Source organism: Xenia sp. Carnegie-2017, unplaced genomic scaffold (genome assembly GCF_021976095.1).
Source record: "Xenia sp. Carnegie-2017 unplaced genomic scaffold, XeniaSp_v1 HiC_scaffold_14, whole genome shotgun sequence".
Taxonomy (NCBI): domain Eukaryota; kingdom Metazoa; phylum Cnidaria; class Anthozoa; order Malacalcyonacea; family Xeniidae; genus Xenia; species Xenia sp. Carnegie-2017.
This window is the reverse complement of record NW_025813447.1, coordinates 7,611,934-7,634,925: the sequence shown is the minus strand read 5'-3', so window position 1 is coordinate 7,634,925 and position 22,992 is coordinate 7,611,934. Positions and strand designations below refer to the sequence as shown.

At 36.3% G+C, this 22,992-nt stretch overlaps 2 protein-coding genes across 3 annotated transcripts; one reads left to right on the top strand and one right to left on the bottom strand.

The window, feature by feature from the left end:
* Positions 1 to 682: 682 nt before the first annotated feature.
* On the top strand, positions 683 to 12,779 carry LOC124434737 (kinectin-like). Its single transcript, XM_046984635.1, has 25 exons — positions 683 to 756; positions 930 to 992; positions 1,521 to 1,619; positions 1,845 to 1,886; positions 2,057 to 2,131; positions 2,488 to 2,545; positions 4,251 to 4,316; positions 4,620 to 4,670; positions 5,710 to 5,772; positions 6,027 to 6,089; positions 6,196 to 6,258; positions 6,915 to 6,989; positions 7,068 to 7,112; positions 7,371 to 7,421; positions 7,505 to 7,609; positions 8,136 to 8,180; positions 8,254 to 8,307; positions 8,517 to 8,570; positions 8,674 to 8,736; positions 8,833 to 8,895; positions 8,976 to 9,122; positions 9,928 to 10,003; positions 10,544 to 10,643; positions 10,714 to 10,836; positions 11,714 to 12,779. The coding sequence occupies exons 1-25, from the start codon at positions 745 to 747 to the stop codon at positions 11,819 to 11,821; spliced, it is 1,764 nt and encodes a 587-aa protein (XP_046840591.1). The 5' UTR covers positions 683 to 744; the 3' UTR covers positions 11,822 to 12,779.
* Positions 12,780 to 17,245: 4,466 nt separating this feature from the next.
* On the bottom strand, positions 17,246 to 22,565 carry LOC124434506. 2 transcript variants are annotated; one of them, XR_006944802.1, is made up of 7 exons: positions 22,323 to 22,565; positions 20,985 to 21,197; positions 20,765 to 20,871; positions 20,559 to 20,636; positions 19,891 to 19,989; positions 19,743 to 19,808; positions 17,246 to 18,925 (listed from the first exon to the last, which is right to left on the bottom strand). XR_006944802.1 is itself a non-coding variant. In XM_046984398.1 (7 exons), exons 2-7 carry the CDS (start codon positions 21,211 to 21,213, stop codon positions 18,923 to 18,925), a joined length of 582 nt encoding a protein of 193 aa, XP_046840354.1. In that variant the 5' UTR covers positions 21,214 to 21,308; positions 22,323 to 22,565; the 3' UTR covers positions 17,246 to 18,922. The 2 variants fall into 2 exon arrangements, 1 of the variants encoding a protein (XP_046840354.1); XM_046984398.1 differs by having other exon boundaries at positions 20,985 to 21,308.
* Positions 22,566 to 22,992: the final 427 nt, after the last annotated feature.

The window sequence follows — 22,992 nt, the reverse complement described above, 5'->3', positions numbered from 1 at the left end:
AAACTGTTTTACAAGATGCGCTGTGATTTTCAAAGTTATGCTCAACGAAAATGTAATATAAATTGCTCGATTTTCGAGTCATATGCCCTTTAAAGTCTCTGTTTGCACATCAAAAAAATACCAAAAGCTCCATATGTATGCATTTTAATAGTGACGCTCAAAAGAAAATTTGTTATTAAATTTTAAACTAATTGTACATAACTTGAAAGGAGCTATATTGCTGTACTTATATTTAAGAAAATTTGACATTTTTGTTGTTCTTACAACGATTATTTTTTGGGATAAGACGATATTTGCGTATTGCTTTGCGTGGTTGTATTTAACACTTAAGAAATAAAAGTGTTACTGTGTTTACTGTGTTTGCACGGGCTTATGCAAACCGAGGAGTCCTTTGGGAGAACTTGAGAGCAGATCAGTGCAAGCCCGAGACCGAAAGTCGAGGGTTGCACATCCCCGAGAGTATGCGAAAAAGACAAACAATTTGATTTTTCCTCTAAAATGTTATTCATGATCGATTACCAAATTCTCTTTGACCGATTGATTGTTTTTATTGATTTGATGGGTTGAGCTCAGATGTGTTTTGCAAAGGCTAATGCGGGCACGGCTCTAGACCAATCAACGCACGCGTTTCATTGTGTTTATAATTACCCACGAAAATTGGTGATTTTTCACTTTTAGAATTGCACCGAAGACGAATTGAAACAAGAAATCACAAGACTCCACGAAGATAAAAACAAATATGAAATGGCTGCAAAGGTCGTAAACTGTAAAGTGTGATTTGAAAATCCACTTACATTAAATCTTGAAACAATTAAATCTTTGATAACGCTAAATTTTGTGAGCCCCCTCCCCCATAGTCGGAAGTGACCTCAAAAAAAACTGCTGCCCCAAGATAGGATATTCATTTTTCTACATTCCTATATGTTTAGGAAGGACTTCGTCGAGTTACGGAGGATAAGCTCAAAGCGATCGAGAGAATAACGATTCTTGAAGTAAGTATCGTCACTTGTGTTAAAAGCTTAAAATTTCATTATTGGTCGAGAGTCATTATCTATAAGAAGACAGACGCGCAAAAGACGTTACGGAAAATTTCGTGTTTTAAAATTACTTACGAATTGCGAAATTATTTGAATATTGACCTGAATTTATTTATGAATGAGCAACTGCAGATATTGAAAACGACCAAAGTGAGGCGGTTGACGTATTTTTTAGCAAAAAAAAAAGAAAAATGGTTTTCTATCGATGATTTGTGCTTCTTCGATAAGGGATTCTTAAAGAAATTGATCAGATATCCCTTATTTATTCTGTCTGTCTATCACATTTTAACACGTGACTTAAGATAGCCAATAGTGATCACTTTTTGTTCTTATCACAAACGATGTCATACCGTTTATTTACGTACAACCGAACAGAAAACACTCAAATGTAGCTAATCTATTTGTTAAATAAAGTATTTTTATTTTAATGATAAGTTATTCAGCTTGCCAAATTCATCTACGAATTTCTTTTTACATCTGTAGAAGTCTTACAACAATGCAGAGGACGAGTGCAGCCATTATCAAACTCTTTATGCGAAAGCTCAAAAACAACTGGAAGATTTATCAACGCAGTATGGTCAGGTTAGTTAAAAACCGTCAGCATTTTTTAAAAGAATATGTACCTCGCCCCCGAATTATTGGCATACACTTACACTCACAGACACCCTGTGAAAATTTGAAAATTCTTCCTTGTTTTAATATGTTTGTTTTAAACAATGTTCTTGTCGCTTTTATTTTTTGCTTTTCCATGATAATCTGGTCTGCTGTTTTTGTCGTCAGTGAGTGATTTTCTCGTTTTTTGTATAGAGATTGGACGAAATGAATGATCTGAGAAACCAGCTGACACAGGTATGATTTTATAATCGTTGCCAATGTATTTTACCTCATTTTGAAACCATTAACATTTTGTCTTTTGTATCTCTCATGTCGTCGGATTGATTATTTTCGGAATATTTTGTGTATCGACTTCCGAAAAAAGTCACATCCGAATCTTCAACATCACTTGCCATACATTGCAGATGAGCGGCGAGAAAGCTGATGCAAACGAGGCTGTAGCGAAAGCTTCAAAAAAAGAACTCGAATATATATCTCGAGTAAGTCTCTGTGTCTCTAGGTTACAACTTTTCGCGGGGAAAATATCAGAAACCTTTCTTTTCAAAGTTGTGAATTTTCTTGCCAATTTGGGCGAATAATTATTTCAAGAAACTGCCGCATTGACCTTGTGACATTCAAAGTCCAAAGTCAGCTCGCGTTTCCATCTGCGAGAGGGTTGCTGAGGTCTATTTTTGATGAACGAACATTTAACACGATGAATTTATTTTCTCCAGTTCCTTGTGTTATTTTGGCGGCTATCGAAGCTTTGCATGCCGGGCGTCATCTTATGTTGATGATCAATTATAGAGCGCTCGCTATAAGCGCTTGAGAATGACGGTACAATATTTTCTTATAGCTCGAATCCATGCAAGCCGAGTGCGATTTCAGAAAGGAGCAGTTACTAGCAATGCGTGGTATGTACGTATATCTGTAACTTATAGTTATATGCAGTTATCGCAAGTTCCCCGTGAGCAAATATTTGTGCCAGTGTTTTCTGGCTTTTGTTGTTGCAAGAGTAAACGAATTGTTGAAGTAAAGTTTGAAATCTGTTCGGAATCCTACTACCGGGAAGCTAATTGTATTCATTGATTTTTTGTTTACCGACTAGCTAATTCTGTTCAATTGAATTAAAGTGCTTTGGCTATTGCTCGCGGACGAGAAATTTTGAAAGCAGCTGGTTTTAAATTGTTTGCTAATTGAGTTAAGCTATGTTTTGAATGTATTTTGTATATTTCTTCAACAGTAAACAAAAATTTTTAACATCCTTCGATGAAAATACCCTTGATTTCGTTCCCAAATAGTATAATATCTTATTTGAGAAAATTTATTTCTTTTTGCAACCTGTCTCTGAGGCCTTGCTTGTGCAAAGCGATTGTTGGTCCAACATAATATTTACCGGTGTTGCTCAGTCAGTTTACAGTTATCATATTTATTGACGTACTGCAAATGAAGCCGATAAAATGCATATCAGTCTAAAAAAGTCCATTATATACCTGAAGACTATTACATATGCACTTTGTCTGGAACATGGTGTTTAAGCATGCAATTCGAATTAATTTATTGCATAAATTATATTTTGATGAAATCTGAAATATTGCGTTAGTCAGACTTGAATCTCCAGCGGGTAAGTCGAATAAATATTCAGCTGTTTATTTGCCTCAGTGCATGTGCATAGCAAATGTCACCTGAAATTACAGATCCTTTCCGCGATCCATTGAGACATTAAAAATTTTGAGGAATTGACAAGAGTTGAAACTTCAGGCGTAAAAGTGTTGGAATTCTTAATTTGGTGTGAAATCGAAAACAATATTTCGAGATATAAACAATTTTAAGAAATTTCTCAACTCTTGGTGAACAAATTGTTTGTTCCGGGCTTTCACTAAAACAACGACAACTGCCTTAGATGTGGCGTTGTCAATATTTAAAATATTTTGAATTTCACACTTGTAACATTGTGCGAAGCCATAATCTATTTCAACATTTAGAAGATTACTTTCATCATTTTCATGGCAAGAAGCTGGTCAAACCATTGAACTAAAATACATGGAACGCTCCTGAAGTAAATAATCGAAGTCGAATCTTACACCCAGACACGCGAGATTACATCCAGACACGCGTGTTTAGTGTTTCGAGATTCTCTCGCCGAGTGAAAATTGATTGAACTACACACGTGTGTCTGGGTGTAAGATTTGTCTTCATAAAATTTTTAGGCTTTTCTATTACAGGTAGCGTTCCGTGTATTTTAGTTCAATGGATCAAAAAACAATCTTCAAAATCCTTCCAAGACGTTATAGCTTGAAGTTACTCGGATGACATCTCCCAAATCCAGCCATCTTCGTTATTACTGTTAATCGCTTGATCTTCGTGGAAACGAGGCTAACACTGACGCATCGTCATGAATGCTGCACGAATGACTGATGAAAATCATAAATATTTAATATCCATTTCACGTATATCACCGTCGTTCAGACGTCTAACATCTTGCATTAAACATTTTTGAATGTTAGTCCGGCGCGTCAAATTGATTATTTAGACGTGGTTCACGGTTAAAGGCCTTGCAGCTACAACCGAGTGTATACTGTATGGCATTTGTATTACTTGATGTTTTATTGATTTCAGCGCAAATGGATAAACGAAAAGATTCGACCAAAGGGAGTTCGGAGAGCGATCGCAAATCTCTGAATGGTATGTGGAGCTGTATTTAACATGTGTGCATACAGTAACGTAGCTGGTCCTCCAGTTTCAGTCCTTCTACGTAAACTTCAGAGCATTGTCATTTTTCAGTTCTTCCGAAATCTGTTGTTTCTCTGTAAGTGAACACAGAAAATTCGGCATAGCATGGCGGGTTGTCCACGTCACAAACATCACGTTTAACGACTATATGACCGTGCAGAAAAAGCAAACTTTCATTTCTTGTCGAGGCTGATAACTTTTTAAACTTCAGGGCATTGCAAATACGATTTCACTATTGGCTTCCTTTTTTTCAAGGTGACTCCGAAGAGTTATGTTCGGTTGAAGAGACGATTCAGACTTTAAAAGGTACATACGTAGCTGTTTACTTCCATTGTTTTTATGAAGCTGTGAAGCTCATTCGAGTGGAACGAGTGTTTTGCTAAGCCGAATCCAAATTTTTAACGTCGTTGAAAAACCCAATTCCAACTGATCTATTCGTTCATTCATATCACAAAACTCAAAAATACAATTTTATACATCTGCTTTGGTGTTGCATTGCATACCTCTTCTCCTCATTCCCCTATCCCCTCCTCCATCTCGATTGTTGTATGATACGCTCTTGTTCTCGTCGTCATAGTTTCGTAAACAACACTTCGGACTGAACAATTCATAAATAATATGGGAAAGCATTACGGGACTGTTGAAAAAGTGAATTTTTGAGATAGGGCTGTGACGATATAATAGAGTGATTCAGCAAACACCACGTTTCGTCTAAGACGTCGTAGAAATGGCGTGGTATGCGCCTTTTAGCTACGTCCGGTTCAATGTACGACGGCAGTCGTCCTGACGACTACGACGTGAAAATATCGTCTTATCGACGACGGCTGAAACAAATATTTAATTTTCAATTTTCGGACAGAAATGCGTATATATCTCAGATATTTGCATCTTGAAAGATTATATAGGCCTACATATACTCATCTAAGTAAAAACTGCAAAGGTTTTGTTTCCTGAAGCGTGAAAAAAAAACAAATAAACATCGCGGGGCCTGCTCTGATATCGGGGGCTTCCGCGGAGTCAAAACAATTTCAGTCAAAAAGCCGTATGTCGATGATTTTGCTTCTATTTACATATTTTTTGAAATAAATATACTGCAGTATATACGTATTTCATATCAAAAAATTAGTTTAAAATGATGGAAAAAACGATCCAGCAGGAAAATGCCGAAATGAGTGAAACTTGTTTCATACTATTCTTTGACGAAGTCCTACAAAAGGTTTGCTAAATCACAAATACTTTACGACTTGGTGGTATCCCAGACCCAGATCCCTCGCGAAAATTTGACGACGTCTTAGACGAAACGTCATGTTTGCTAAATCACTCTAATATCTCTTAACATCTCCAGATAAACTTCACGGATTGAGAGAGGAGTCAAAATCCAAGGAGGATCGTGTCAACGAGATCAATGGTACTGTAAATACAAGATCTCGTGCAATACACAAATTGTTCATTTCGATTTGCCTTCTCCATTTGATTTATGGTAGATTTACAGTTCATGCAACAAGTCTTTCATGCTTGCTGCAATAATGTTTTCTGTGTGCGCATGCCTAGTTAGAATCATTTGCAAATTTGCCATCAAGTCATTCGTGAAACCTTTTGAACGAATGATTTTCCAGATGATTCACCTGGCAAGTTGCCATTCAAATTACTTTGATATTGCAGACAAGGTTAATAATTACGAGCAAAATGATGAGGATACTGACGGGGAGCTTGCAATTTTGAAAAGTATGTTGAAGTTTTTAATATGAACATAACGTGATAAAATTTACGATGTATTGAAAGGTTGTTGTTTTCAGTGGACTTTTCAGTATAATATATATATTTTTTACAGATGAGTTGGTTGAATATGAAAAAGACTTGGAACATTTGCGAGTCGAAATCGACCAAACTGAAGGTCATTAGAAGTGTGTAGTTATTTTTCGTGCATCAGGTAGAATATGTAGGGTCACAAGCACTGATCTGCGGTCACAAGGTGATTATTTGTGTACCATTTTGAACAATGTCATGCTTGTAGTGCCACTTCAGGTAGAATATGCAGGGTCACATGTTGATTGCGTGTGTATCATATTGAACACGGTCATACCTGTGGTACCACTTCAGGTTAAATATGTTGGGTCACGTGTTGATTATATGGTCATCATTTTGAACACGGTCATGCCTGTGGTACCACTTCAGGTAGAATATTTTGGGTCACGTGTTGATTATATGGTCATCATTTTGAACACGGTCATGCCTGTGGTACTACTTCAGGTAGAATATGTTGGGTCACGTGTTGCTAATATATGTACCACTTTGAACACGGTTGTACTTGTAACATCACTTCAGGTTGATTATGCAGAGTCACGTGTTGATTATGTGTGTATCATATTGAACACGGTCATACCTGTAGTACCACTTCAGTTAGGATATGTTAGGTCACATGTTGATAATATATGTAGCAAGGTAAACACGGTCGTACTTGTCGTACAGCTTACATAATTTACGGGGTTTTCAGTTTGAGCTCTTTTCAGTCTAACGAATATCTATTTAAAATTTTTCCATGTGCTATAGAGCAGCTTATGTGCTGTCATCTCCGAGCAGTTGACGATCTCAATAAGGAAGACGACGCTTCAAATAGTCTGATTGGTAAGAATAGAACGAAGGGGACGGTTTACACTTTACGCTCGTAAAGTCTCGTGTACAATTTCACTTTTCCCTTTTCAGTAAATGAAGATGACATTCAGGAGAATATCTCCAATCACGTTCAAGGTATGGACTATGATTTAGGTGCTTGATGACAACTGACTGTCAACGTGATGGCGCAAGCTAGGCACTTACAGGCGAAATAAACACAGTTATATGCCTACACATTAAAGAATTATAAAACATTTGATTTCCCGAACAATGTGTTTGATGTGTTCCAGCTAAGTTTGTTATTTTTTCAATAAACAATAAGTTTTGGTTTTTCCATCCTTCGAATATGTCATAGCATTTCTAGTGTATGTTTCATCCAAATGTATTTTCTAGGCTTGAATGAAGGCACAAACTACGATCTTGATATGCTAGATGACTTAGAAGGTATTTAAATTGTCTAGTTATTATTTTAATTTTGTATGTTTTTTATGCCTGTTGATGATATAATTCGAGTTTTTATTTTACAGCTGAACTTCAAAATGTGAAGAACCAACTGTGTAGCTTTAATGGCCGGAACGAAGAAACTGATCATTCCTCTTTCCTCGAGAACAATGTGGAAACTCGACAGATCGGTTCGTATGCAAGTTTTTCTTTCGAGTAACTTGCACATTCAATTTTTCTCATTTTCGAACGCTCGTATATGCGGCAATTGATGTTGTTGCGCCATGTTCTCGAATACCGTGGTTTCGAACACACAATGTGGAAAAAGACTTGAACGAGGGTTTTCCATTGATTCGACGGAATTCTATGCTATTACTTACAATAATGTGAGAGGAAAAGGACGAGACAAATATTACCTTCGCCGTTTATTACAGAAATTCAATGTATTATATTTCAAAATTTTCTCCGTACACATTTTGTCTGTGTATTGTGGGATTAAATGTACCGAAAACAACCAATCAATTTCGAGTAAAGTTTCCTCTTATATTTTATTGCAAATGTCACAATCATGAATAGAGCCTTTAATCTAGTATTTTTGTGGAATATAAAAAAGGAATGTAGTCTGTGGTCTTCATCGTATCCTACCAAAAAACAAACAAAACGAAACATCCTCTCAAGTGACTTCTCCAAAACCCAAAGTTTTCTTTACATTTTCAGAGGTGATCGTACTGAAGTGCATGAGACACATTCAGTTCATCAAAAGTAAGCATTTCATTTAGAGCGGGTTTATGACCACCATTATATTTTTGCACAGCGCTTTTCTTTTCTCTCTCAGATGAGATGTCCAATTATAAAGAGCTTGTTTCCAGTAAGAATTACACTATCTCAGGTACGCGTATCTTTAACATACATGAAATTGGAAGAAGGAACGGATCGAATAGGGACGATTAAATTAGGGAGGATCGATTGGAAATAAGATAAATAACCAAACGAATAGGGTGCATTGATTCGATAGCACAACGAGAATGAAAAAAATACGATTCGTTGATACTTATTTGGCATATGGGAAAAATTAGAAATTTATAATGTGTGTTTCAGCTTTATCTGATAGTGACTCTGGTACTGAAGAGAAAACCATCCAAGAACTTCGTGGTAAAACTTTTATTTCGCCTGAGTCAAGATCAAACACTCGTCTTGCTTTTCTTTCTCCTCTAGTATCCAGCGATCAACAAGTTTTCTTAAATATCATTTTCAGAGCAACTCCAAACGGCTGAGAGCAAAGCGACCGAAGTGAGACAAGAAATTCTTACTCTGAGAGGTCAGTATAAAATACTTTTTCTCGCTGGATTTTGTTTTCCGTGAGGAGTGTGTTTCCCTTTTCTTTATTTTTTCTCTCTGTTTTTCCTCGCTCCAGATAAACTTGTGGAAGAGCAAGATACCGCCCGAGAACGAGAAGAGACGATTGCCAACTTGCATAGTGAGTAAACGGATGCCCGTTTTGTTTCTTCGAACGCTGCATCTTTTTAATTCTTACTTCATCAAACGTATCGTTTCCAGGACAGATTGGCGGGCTTTCACGAAGTCGCCGCCTGTCTGAAGTGGAAAAGACAGCTGAACATCGTGCCGCGGAGTCGGCGAAGAGTACGGCTAAACACATGCAGCAGCAAGCAGCGATCAGTGCGGGGAAGGCGTCGAAAAACATAGGTTTTTCATTATCTTGTATATCTGTTGTGGCACGTCAGAATTATTTTACCATTGCTGGATCTTTTACACATCAATGAAGCGGAAACACAGTCTTTCACTTTAAGCTTCATCCTGTATTTCTATATCAATAAGAGACGATGTTTTTTCTGGATCTCTAGAAAGGACAGTTTGGTCAGAGCTTAACATTGTTCACCTCCACTTGTTTCCATCACGCAACGTCTTTTATTCACTGAATCACCAACATTTCTTGAGACGACCGGCCTGCCATTGTCGAAAATCATTCACTGAATCACCAACATTCCTATGGACGACAATGACATTGTCGTCGATCATCATGTAGTCAGTTTGCTTTTAGATTCGTTTTGCTGTTTACAAGCAGTAGCGGACACAAGCCCGGGGGGCAGGGGGTTTGAGCTTCCCAATAATTTTGAAATTTTACTCCAATTTCTTCAAGTCACACCTACATCACATAAATGTGATGTTAAATAATGACTATTTGGTAGACTTTGGTAGTGCACACGTACCAGCAGATGCATTAAACCTTGTGTGTGTTGGATTATGTGTAGGAATCCTTATATTAAATTTCTAGAGATCAAATTTGAAAAGTATGCCTATAGGCATGCTCCGCGATCTCCCTAAAAATCTCATGCCTTGAGACGAGCCCCCTCTCCCCAATAATTCATTTAGTGTCTGCCACTGTTTACAAAGGCAATTAAGCTATTTTTTGTTCATAAACCAGTTGAGTCTAGTTACTCATGGTTTGTGCTACTTCTGCCTAAACCAACCGCTCAATTCATTGTTTCAGTTCAATTAAAGACACTGCAAGAGGAGAACAAGTTCCTTCTACAAAAAGTCCAAACACTCGAGAGCGAATTGAAGTGGTAAGATAGTTTGTTTTTAATGCAAAGTTTCCGGGCGACTTTGACTTATCTAAAAGAATTTGCTGTTTCTTGTACCTACCCCCACCCCCCAAATATGTTTTGATGAGCGACTCGTTTCGTTTTCAACGGATAAGCACTCCACCAAGCCTAAAAAATAAAGTAGGCATTAGGCAAAAAACAGCAACTGGTTGTTTAGACTCCAACTTGTAACAGGTTTTATCTAAAATGTTTCAATTTACCATGAAGTCAAAGGATGTTTACGTAATGATGAATAAATCAAAATGAAATGAAAGTTAATGGAAAAATGAAATAAATGTATGAAACATTTTATGGTTGATTCAAACTACGAGTCAAAAGGCAGTGTGTGTTTTTTATACTTTGAATTATCCTTGGCATCCAAGTTTAAAATCTCGCTGTATATGCAAGTCGTGTACTTTACGAGTTACTTATTTTTCGTCTTGTCTTACACGTCATGACATATTTTTGTCGTCGTTTTTTGCATCACTTGCCAACTTATTGCTGTTTCCTTTGAATATGTAGGTCGAAGAAAGAAAAGAAACGATTAGCGTCCGAACGCGAGAGGCTCGATGTAGCGCAATCAAATCACGCTAACAATTCAACGAGTTCATCTCTTAACGAGGTATGTCGTGGTTTTTCTTCTAGCGATGCTCTATGTCGAAAATGCTTTTATCTTCTGTCGTCATGCGTAGATACCTGAAGAATATGGGTCTGGTGACAATGAAGATCTTCTAACGAAAAGTGCAAAAGGAGTCGATCGAACTAACGAAAGTGCAAAAGGAGTCGATAATATAGATGAGCAAAATTCTTATACGGTGAGACCAATATGCGCGACAAGTTTCTATTATTTTGACCTTTGCTCATTTGGTTAACATTTTTTTACTGTATTTACTAAGATAAATTATCCCTAATGTACCACTTGAAAGAAAAGTTCAGTGGTGGTAGAGTTATTAATTTAGGATCAGTTGTTTCAGTTAATATATCTCCTCCTTCGGTAGCGTTTATTGGATGAGCATGAGATTATTTTTACTGGATCACTCCGATCACCTTGGATAATTTCAGTGGCGTAGCCAAGCCGCATATTTACTCCTGTCAAGCGAATTCTTCTGTGATCACTCACCGTGAGAACTATAATTTTCAAATAAAATAAAAAATTCTTAACGCTCTGAAATTCGTACAGCAGGACTAAAACTTGCGGATTGGCTACGCCAGTGTCTCAAATATATAAAAAAAACCCTAACAGTAAGAGATTATTTCTACTTGGGACCACAGTATAGGGAATACACAGTAGGTCTGCTTCCCTGTGCAACTGGTTGCTCTACATTTAATTGGATAGTTGGCGACCGTTAGCCATTTCATCATTCCTATTGGTCCAAAAAAGGGAATTGATTTGCTCCATTAAGGTATTCATAGTGTGTAATAAGATATGCGTGGCACGAAAAAATTCAATGGAGTGGCTCTACTGTGTGTTCACTATACTGTGATAGGAACGTGGGATGATCGATAATTGGGGGGAGGGGGGGTATAATCATATACACATCATCTGCCGTCTTAAGCTCCTGTAAAGTCCATTGTTTTTTACGGATTACAACATGCCCATATGAAGGTACCCCCCTCCCCATATTACTTTTCGCAACAGAACCTCGCTAAACAGATAGGGTTATACAAAACGAATAATTCTTTTTCTTTTAGAAATACTTCTTAACTGCCATGTTTTATCTTATCCTGGCATTACTTGTCTCCTTGACTTTTCGAGTAATGGGAAATAGAAAAAACAATAATCAAAACTCAACAACGTAACGTTGCAATTTGGCATCACGTGTCTCCTTGACTTTTCAAATGATGGGAAATGGGGGGAAAATGAGCAAAACTCAACAAGGTAACGCTGCATTTTGGCGCAAAGCCCTGTATTTGTGAGAGTTGGGACTCGTATTGTTCTCTGCATTTTGGATTATGATCATGGTGATTGGGTAGATATGGTCACGTGGGCATCTAGCCGCCATTTTTGCCCCAAAGTGCAGATTATGACCATTTTTTACATAGGAAATAAATTCTAAAAAAATGTTTTCAATGATTTTATGTTGCATTATAATAGTGCCAATGAAAGCAATGAAGAATAGAAACATACGCGCTCCCTTGTGGCAAAAACAACATTAAAGGCGTATAAATTACATCTACTGCATGAAATAAATGCTTTTCTATTATTATGACATCTATAAACAACTGAGTTTCAAACAACTGGGATCGCTGTCCATTCATGAATTAGAAAAACAACAGAAAATTTGTCTTTCCACCATTTAATGCTCTATATTTGCTGGCTTTGGAACAAAAATGGCGGAAACTTAGCAATTTTACTTCCGGTGTCCCAAATCTCCTAATACAGGGCTCTGTTTTGACGTCACTTGTCTCCTTGACTTTTCAAATGATGGGAAATAGAAAAAATAATGAACAAAACTCAAGAACGCAGCATTGCTTACAAAGTCTATTGTCCATCTTATAAAGTCGAGAATCGCAACGGTCTACTTACATCAATAAAACGCCGACTGTATATATTCAACTGGAGTTGGCGGCTCGTTTGGATATACATTTGGGTCGTCACGTTATTTGGATAAGTTTAACATTGAAGTACAAACACGATTTGTACCGTTTATTTAATTTTAAGGATATGTACTAAAGCTTGCATATTATATTTTTCAAATTGTATATTTACTATAGTAATTTTTTCATTAAAATGATTCGCTATTTGACCATTCGGTAAGAACCTTTCCCCGTGGCATTTGAGAAGCATGCAATCGTGATTATTTGCATTTCACACGTACAATTCGAAGCCTATTTGAATTTCCAGAGGCTTAAAATAAATTGTGCTTATTGGACAAACGGCCATTTAGAACAATGACGTCCTTTTTTATGGATAGGAATAGACAAACAATGTCTTCCAAGTTGATTTCCGATAATAAATTCCATATATCAACGCCACTTTTTCCTGAAGAGTTATCAATATTCCCTCTTAAAAACTGCTTAGAAAGTAATAGAAATCACTGGACGTATTGAACAAAGATATTTTCTTGAATAACGACTGTCGGCGCTTCTTTCGTGGCACATTCAATTTGCATTTTATACTTGAAAACACGGTCATAAACAGATCTTTGAGATACAAGTAAGTTCATATGACTGACTGGCAATCTTATCTCGAAGTCTTCGCCAAAGTTTTTGGATTTTTCACGTCTTCATCACGGCTGAGATAGAAAGCATCTGTGCGACGAGTTTTTCTTGTGTTTCGAAAGAACTTGATAAATTGATTATCTACTGTATCAAGACTCATATATTCTTGACTTGCAACCGTTCTCTCGAAATTTACCAAACAATGTCACTCGCCCACGTCGGCTGGTACCAACAATAACACTGATAAATTATTCTTTTGTATCATACCACCAACATGGCTGACTTGCAAGTCAAGAATATCTAATGTCGAGGAATCTCTGACAGAAGTTACCGTTTTACTATCGCTTTAAGTGCATTTTTATTCTTTTAAACTCGACAAAAATGACGTTGGGTTCTGATGCGATTTCAGCGGATTCTGAATGGAGGGTAATTCAAAAAAGAACGTTTACAAGATTGTGCAACGAACATTTAAAGCTCGCCAAATTTATTTTACATGATTTAGAGAAGGATCTGTGCGATGGTATGAAGCTGATTGTACTACTGGAAGTGTTGTCACACGAGTTGATAAGTGTGAGGAAAAAACCTAAATTGAAGTCTCGCAAGCTCGAGAACGTTGCATTGAAATTCATTGAGAGCGAACGCATTTATTGACTGAATTCCAATGAACGATATTACAACCGATTGGAATGTTGGACGTGCTATCGCAGCACTGGTTGATGATGCTATTGTACCAGGGGCCAGTTACACGAAGGTCGAATAGCGCTATCCACTGGATAGCAATTTTTTATACGTTTAAAAAACGTCTTAAAGGGGAAATATACGATTTGAACTGAGCAATCGCTGAAATGAAATATTGCTTCTAAGATTACTAAATTTCTTTGTCGTAATGAAAATATAAACATCTTTTTAAAAAGTTTGAAAATTTTACCATCCAATGGATAACGCTATCCAGGCTTCGTGTAACCTGGCCCCAGGCCTATACCCAGACGCGAATCTTATAGACTTGGATCCAATTTGCTTGAATCCTGAACAATGAACTCCATAACAACTGGAAGGCTAACTTGGACGCAGTGAACTCCATATATATATATCTGGAATGATAACAACAATACATTTTATAGATATAAAATTGAAGCCAAAGTCCTAGTCTCTTGCGCGGTTTGTACGTCAGTTCCAGTCCTTCAAAGTCGAATATTCACGCGGTTTGTACGTCAGTTTCATTCCCCTGAGTGCCAAACATACACGGCCAATATAAATTTGAATATAAATTGCAAAAGCATAAACATATAAACAACATCACGACAAACAACACACTAGGCCAACTCCTCGCAAAAGGTTATTTTTTACAGCTGAAACTTTACTACAGTGAGTTCGTTGTAACTTACAACTTGTAACGAGGAAAAGCCAACTGAAAATTACACTGTTTGCTAAAAAGACAATACAATAGAAAATATGACGAGAAAATATTCAAACATAAATTTTTCTTTCGTCGGAAGGTAAACTTTCAAACGTTGTCAGACAGCGTTTGTCTTTTTTGTCATTTAAGTGGATTTAAAGATCTGTTTTTCCGAATAAAAAAGAAACTTGAATATCCAGTTTCATAAAAAATATGGAGTCTATAACTCGCATTTTTACTTTTTACAGAGCGATTGTATTTTTCATCGATTTTGATAGCGCTTGAAACTTGAAATGAATATCCATTTATATGTTTGATATCTTTTTATGATATGTTTTAAAGGAAAACCGCAGCGTAAGAGCAGATCGACTAAGTTCACCTCATCTTGCTTCTCGATTTATCACTTTGATTCACTTTCCGTGAACCTTTTCATTCCAAAAATTTCGTTATTTTTACGCTCTGATCAAGATCCGAACTCTACCATTACCAAGGGACAAATGATTTAAAAAAAATAAAATGAACACGCGAGGACTAGAGCCTGACGTGTGATGACGAATGATGACAACAAATATTTTTTTGGCTTCAATTTTTGGCTTCGGTTATCATTCCAGTTATTCAAATGTCGAGTTCACTGCTTGGACGCCATCTTTGAAGCCTGCATGAGCGCCGCCATTGAGGGTACGGAGGCGAAATACATCACTTCGAAATTGCCGGATTTTTTGCAAAAAACAGTGGTCTTCGAGCCAGCTTAATGTCTAAAAACCTTAAACAATGTTTGGACTTTAATATAAAACAAATTTGAACGGCATTTGTGCATGTTTAAGCTTCTTTTTAGAAGGATGAAAAGCGAACTTTGTTTTGGCACGTCAAAACATGCCTTATAACTTGAATACAAAACTGACACCCCTCGTTTTTTTTCATTAGAAGGATGTAAAATACACTTGTCTATCCTTATAATATTGTTTGAATCTTTGAAAATGAAGCTGTCAGGGCAAAAAACGCTGTTTTTCGGTAATTTTAGTGTTTCCGAGCAAAATTAGCTCGCCCCAGTCCTTTTTGAAAGTTCAGAGCATAAACAAAAAGAAAAACACTTTGCAAAATATTTCAAAAAGTTAGCAAAAAAGTATTTTGAGTTAGTTTAAAAAAAAACTGTTATGCCATATTATTGTGTTATCATTAATTGCACCATTAAAGAGTCAAAAGGGTCAATACTCACTTAAAAAAAAGACAAAAACACAATTGACACTCCATATTCATAACTTTTGAAACACTTAAGTAAAAATTGTAATGTAATACAAGTATGAAAAAGATTATTAGTCTAATATTTTAGAATCATATATTTTCACAAATATGACCAAACATTTTAAACACACATCCTAAAATTTAATATATTACATATACATTCATCATCATCTGTATTACAAGAAAAAACTAATTTTACAATCAATATGCTATACTATAAAATTTTGATACAGGATATAGCTTTGCTTGCTTTATAATCATTTTAAAACCCTGTTTCAAACCACTGAGGATGAGGGTTGCTTTTTGACATTTATGTAGAGCAGGTTATATTAGCAATACTTGTCATAGTGTGCACTTGGCTATTTATTTATAAGCATGAACTTGCTGATAAAATGCTCAATACACAAATATGAATGCATGTCAAATCTTCCACCAGTTCTTAAGAAGTGAGAGAAGTAAATGACAAGAACCAACAATCACTCACAATTCAAAATTTCAAATCATCACTTTCACACATTACAAAAAGAGCATGTGAAATTCTTACAAAGCAAGTGTAACTTTGAAAGCAATAAAATTGTTATGAAACATGTTATATTAAGTGGATTGTGTGTATTCTGCACAGCATTCAAAGATACAGACTACCTGTTATCAGTTTTATCTTAAATTTTTGGTCTTTCGACGACAAATGAGAAATTCATATTTCGATGTGTGTTCTCCCTTTTATGTTTTATATAATACAGCGTTACGTATACAAAACATGTCTTGGAACGTCCACAATGCATCTTAACACATTAATAACAAAATTGTGCTAACGGTTTTGAAAAAAATAAAGCATTTTGGCTAGCATTCTCTTCCCAAGTTAGCAGTTTTCGCAAAACAATCCGTCACGCAAATAAAACAGTCCACGCGAGATACACGCGAAGCGGCAAATCAGCTTCTATGTGGCTTCAAAAAAGTGTAGGTTTGTTTATAATGAGTTAGCCTTCCAGTTGTTGTAGAGTTCACTGATCCTGAATGATGCCATAACATAAACAATTTCAAAAAAGCGATGGATAATATCTTGGTGTTCCACAAGTAAGTATAACTATCTAACGTTGTCAACTCTTTTTAAGCAATTTTAGTTTTTCAAAACGAAAATAATGTTGAAAGAAATGACTTGTAAAAAAATATTATGAAAAATTGATAATTGATTATCCAAAATGGCGGCCATCAACAACTACTAACAATTGCTTTCGTTCGTGAACATCTTTTTTGATAACCGAATGATATATTTGAAGGTCTAGAAACTGACAATTGATAGTGCTCATTGAAATTCACAATAAATGACAGCAAGAAAGGTGACCACGTTTAGTTTTCATTCAAATTTCTGTTACCATTTATGGTTGAGGTCGATGTGTCGAAAATGAATGGGGTGCACAAATTCATTTATATTTTTCGCACTCTCGTGCAATTTACATTTGCGTGATCATTTCTGTAATGTAAATAATTTTTATGGAATATTTATCTCCAAAACGATTCAAGTGATTGAACTGATCAGATATGCGGTAAAATCTTACAGCTGATCTAAGTACGAGTGACAACTTATAAATATTGATAAAGTCATAGCTATTCAAGTGAAAGCCATTTAAAAATGATTTTCTACTCTGAAAAGTTTCAATAAATCTACTAGACAACACAAAGTGTCATCTTCTACAGATTTAGGGCACTTTGTGTGATCAATGTTAAGCAAATGCATTCGCTGAAAGATATTTATCTGCTTCAACAAATATTTCAATCGATTGAGGAACTAAGGGTAGGAGTTCTTAAGGTATTCTTGTTTATTTCATGGCGTTGCCGTATATACATTCACCTATATGCAGACTCTCCTGGGAAGATCATTATCTACATGGCAGATATGACGTCTGCGACTTTTGGGCTCAAGTAATGTACCATTTTAATCCTTCAGATCCCCGATGCACCTGACATGTGTAATCCGATGTGCGATGCGTTGAGCATTGTGACGTACGTTTCATATTTCGCGAACCTGGTTCATCTCAAAGGTGGAGCAACACTTTATGAAGAAAATTCAAGTGCGTCGTATTGCTTTCATAGTCAATTGCTGATTTGCCGAGGAACTTTGTTCAGTCGCTGATCACGTCAGCATTTCAGTAGCTAATTACGTAAACATTTCAGTAGCTAATTACATCAACATTTCAGTAGCTAATTACGTAAACATTTCAGTAGCTGATTACGTAAACATTTCAGAAGCTAATTACGTAAGTATTTGAAAGAATGCAATCATTCCTGCTTAAAAACAACGATGATAACTTTTTTGGATAAGGAATTTTGTTCAATAACTTGTCACAGAAACTTTTCTGTGCCAAGTCATATGTCCATGCTTTGTGAATTTTTCAATTACGTTTTTGCAGTTACTGAACACCGAAGTATTTACATAGCCTGAGCAAACTTGTTGGCTAGCTACGTCATTATACACAAGTATGAACTACCATGTATACGAATTTGAAAGGAATCGAGCAAAGACTGCAATTTCAACATGACAATGAAAAGGTTATTTACAAATACAAGAAGTTTTTTTCGCGAAAAAAAAGTTTTGACGGAGATCAGTGATTTTCCGTAAAAACAGCCCTACGTTGTCCTAAACTGCCGACTCTGGTAAGTATCTGAATGCTCTTCGTGATCTTTGAAGGTAGTCGTGATGGTTAAATTGGTTCACCTGAACTGGTCTGAATCTCTCCTTATCACGACTCAACTCAAAATGGTTACTATATAAAGTGTGACATGCGTATGTGCATCTTTTACAGCAGCTGTTCACATTCACCTGTACGTAGTGGTCGTGCACGCCATGCTGACGTGTCGAATGGTATGTTGGCGATACGGGTTTCTGTTCCATAATGACATCTTCCATGTCACGTGTGTTCAGCATGTGATGTTTGGTGCAAGGAAGCTGTTTGTTTCGAACTCGGTATATCGTTGATGAGGAGTCTGGGGAGGAATGTGAGTCGGAGCTTTCCGTGGTGCATGATGGGATATCATTTGGGTGAGTTTGACGTTGTCTTTTTGTTGGTGTATGTTGTCCGCGGGATTCAATAGACTCGTTCAATTTACTGAAAGATATCAAATCGATTTAACGTAACATTACTCTTAAAATTCATCGTTATCTAATGTAATTACAAAATTTTCCACTGATCCATCTTTGTTCGTCTCTTACTACTTACCGTCTCTTATTGTTGTCGTACTGCACGAACAAATAGGCGATTACGTAAAGAAACATGAACATGAGAGGTAAAAATGTTTGGTAGATTGCATCAACCCTTGGCTGAGTTTTTCATTTGGAAAAAGCGAAAAAACTTCTTCAGTTGGCTGAGTTTTTCATTTAACAAGAATTCATCATTAAATGTAGATATGATCTTCGCACTTTGTTGGACAATTTAAGCAATTGTCCTAACAAAGTCAAAAAGACATTGTCTCAATTGTCTAAATTGTCCAACAAAGTGCGAAGATCATATCTACATTTAATTTCAAACACCGCACTGCATAAAACATTCTTTCGTAAGAATTCATCATATCACCAAAACTCTCCACTTAAATCAAAAGCAGCATCCAGCTTAACCGTTAGTAACCAATTACACTCATATAGATGTAGATCACGGAGGGGGTGTGAGAAATGTTACTGAGGGGACTCACAAGTTTTGCAGAAGTTTGTGATGTCTATTGCAGTAATTTTTTGTCAAAGTAATGCAGCAGAACTGTCTGAACTATTCCTTTCTGCATGCTGGAGTTATGCAAATTTGTCAACTCTTAACTCCTCATCCTTTCGCAAAACTTTAGCCTTCTTTGACAAAAAAACTCAACATCAACGGTCAATGTATCAATTTGCTTGTTAATTATCCGAATTACGAGCTCGTGTGAATTTCGTTTTACCTTGAACTCTTTGAAAACATCTTGCAAGCTCTTTGTATTGTAAAAACATGAAAATTTTTGGTCAATCTGCAAAAAGAAAACGCAATTTTCCATTGGTTCAGACCCCTAACTAAATCAACGGGTTTATGAAATCAATCAAGCTGATCACCTTTCCAAAATGGTTATCGAAAGATGTCAGACACTTCGTGGGATTTTTGCATACGGCAGATTTTTGAAACATGCTCCCTTTTCCAAACGTATAAGAGCACTAACAACAAAATCGAAGACATCCTTTTTGTTAATTTTTATCAACAAATAAACAACCAATACTGCATACCATTATATACACTCCTCAAAATTTCATACTATTTTTAATTGAAAAGAGATTGTCCAGTACCTGTAATCAGGAGCGGATTATCCAGTAGGCTGAGTAGGTTTTAGCCTACAGGCCTGGGCTTTCGAAACGCCCTTTGTAACTGGACAGAATTTGGATTTGAACGTTTTTTCTATTCTGGGCTAGCTAAATCTGCTTAACTTATATCATTCATGCTGTTGAAAACCGATGGCTTTAGTGCTATCTACTGTTCAAATGCGCAATGCTCAGAACTTATGAAGTATTGGCTTTTGCTATTTCCCTGACCATGTCAATGATTTTTGAAAGTTCGTTTTAAATTTAAAATTAACCTTTCCCATTTTTTAACCTATGGGGTGCAAAAGTGAAGGAAAACTGAACTTAGTGGAAGGAATAGGTATCGTTTAAAGGCCCTTAACTTTGTCTTAGCCTACAGACCCCGTAATTAGCTATCAGCCACCGCCTGTAATGTTCGCTTGCATTACCTTTTCACAATGGTATAAAGTTTGTTCGTTTTCCATCAAAACAGAGCGACTGTACCCACTTGTCGTGTTGTATTTCACCTGCAAATGACGTCGAGATCATATTTGAATGTTGTCTTAGATACATAGAGATATTTTACGATGTTCGGAAACAAAACGAGGACATTGTTGTGTTTCGTCTCAGCCAGGTCAAAGAGCATTTCACTCACCAGAATTCTGTAGCATGGACTAAAGTGTTCGGTTGAAATGCTGCAACTTCCTTTTTCGAAGATCTCGACTTTTTCGACTCGACATTCTGTCGCTTTGTAGCTTAAACCTGCAGGTTGTTAAAGCGATTTTGATCATGTTGGTCGTCATTAGAAATTTTACTCCATTTCAAGTTATGTCGAAATTATGTATTGCTGCAATGTTAATGAAAGACTCACTCACCTTGTATATAAGGAAGTGTAACGTACATCAGAATTGCCACAGACGCGAAAGTAACGGCCAGTAAACATGGTATACAAAAAAATAACGGACATTTCAGTCTATCTGCAAGATTCTCTCTCAGAAGTTCACTTTTATTCAAACGTATTCGTCGTATTCTTGCTGTTTCTTGTTTGGTTATACTGGAACGGTCCGTTGTCAAGAATGACTTTATGCCTGGAAAAACTGGCATTTTTATCTTTCTCTTCTTAAAATTGGGAGCAACTTTGAACTTTTAGGACACTGTGTAGTTTAAAGTGGTGCAATTAAGAAGGCGAGATTTTATTGCTGAAAGTGAAGTTAAAATGTTACTTTCCAAATTGACTTCAATATCTGTTGTAAACAAACACTTTTTGCGTGAGTTAATCTTAACCTTAATACTTTAGCAAACAAGTGCTTCTTTATAATGGAAATCTATTAGCTGCATGATATTTCATTTTGAAATCAAAGTGAAAGCCGAGACGTTATTTCTATAATGGATGGTGAACGGTTTAGTTGGACGCCTAATAAACTTTCATCAACGCGCAAACTTTAAGTGGATAGAAAAAATTAGAGATCTTGGCAACATTTGACGTTTAGAATTTGCACTCGTGTGTTATTTTAGCAATAAGTCTTATGTAATTTTTTGACCGTGAATGAAATTATAATTTCCTCTAGAGAGAAAATTTTGTGGTAGATCAAAATCAGCAGAGGCTTGAGCTACAAAAGTGAGAAAACTAAAAATGCCAAAATGTTTGCTGTCGCTGAAATATATGCTTGTGTAAAATTTTGTGTTTTCTTTGATTCAGATATCATCTAGTGGTTTGAAGAAGTCTTTCGAAACAAAAACTTTTGGGAACAAGGTATGGACATCAGTTAAACTCCATATTGTGATCCGTACGCGTGATTGTTTTCCATGCATTGTTTGCGTAGGTAAAGATCACGGTGATCCTTACGTTCCCACTGTGATCCATACACTGTTGCGTAGGTAAAGATCACGGTGATCCTTACGTTCCCATTGTGATCCATACACTGTTGCGTAGGTAAAGATCACGGTGATCCTTACGTTCTCATTGTGATCCATACACTGTTTCATAATGAACGATCACAATGATCCTTACATTCTCGTTGTGATCCATACTAGACCATACACTCTTTTATAGTGTCAACCTGTGCTATAAGTTGACACAGCGCTAAAACGTTGATGGGGAATGGGGGAGGGCATTTGTTCAAACAATCAGTTGCGCCAGACTTGTTTTTTTTTGAAAGTAAATGGCTACATAAATTGAATATAAGCCCATCAATTCACGTTCTAGCACTTACCCTGGTCATCGTGTCTGCTTTTCTAAGCTGAGAACAAAGCACAAGTTTGTCAGTATCATAAAGTACTTATAAAAGCACTGTCGTATAAATTTTAAACAGTGCATGTAATATGCATATATTGATTTAAAACTGGACGATGTAGGGGAAGACGAGTGAACACGGAGGACACCAAGTGCCAGCGATATCTTCATCTACATTTGTAAAGACATTTAAACATTAGTTGCTATGTTTGGAAAATTATAGCATATTAAAATACTTGCTCTTGCTAAAAACAACCAAGCAACTGAAGCAATTTAGTGTCTGAGAAAATAAGAGAATCAACGTTTGTTTACGTTGTTTACCACTGTATTATATTGTGTTTTGTAACTTTTCGACAACATTGCACAATCTTATTGTGAAATTTTTTACGCTGTTGTTAACATACTTTACATCATTTCATCAGTCGTCGGGTACTTGACATATGCCTAACTTAATATCGTATTTGATATGGCTTGAGCCTTGAAACTTGTAAAAGAAATTTGATTATAAGATAAGCAGAACATTCACCGAGCTATATTTACTACTTTTTTTCTATATTGTACTTATCTTTCACCACAGTATAGGGTATGTGGGTAGAGTTAATTTGAGCTTTTCTTGTATTTTATGTGTTCTCGATCATCTTTGATGTTTT

Bases quoted from the DNA above. Each gene is read 5' to 3' on its own strand.
- LOC124434737 (XM_046984635.1), top strand. The intron at 1,620-1,844 runs GTTAGTTAAAAA...TTTTTTGTATAG, and splicing joins TATCAACGCAGTATGGTCAG to AGATTGGACGAAATGAATGA. The intron at 8,896-8,975 runs GTGAGTAAACGG...TATCGTTTCCAG, and splicing joins GACGATTGCCAACTTGCATA to GACAGATTGGCGGGCTTTCA.
- LOC124434506 (XM_046984398.1), bottom strand. From the start codon at position 21,213: ATGCCAGTTTTTCCAGGCATAAAGTCATTCTTGACAACGGACCGTTCC. The intron at 20,872-20,984 runs GTGAGTGAGTCT...AACAACCTGCAG, and splicing joins TACACTTCCTTATATACAAG to GTTTAAGCTACAAAGCGACA. The intron at 20,637-20,764 runs GTGAGTGAAATG...CGTCATTTGCAG, and splicing joins GTCCATGCTACAGAATTCTG to GTGAAATACAACACGACAAG.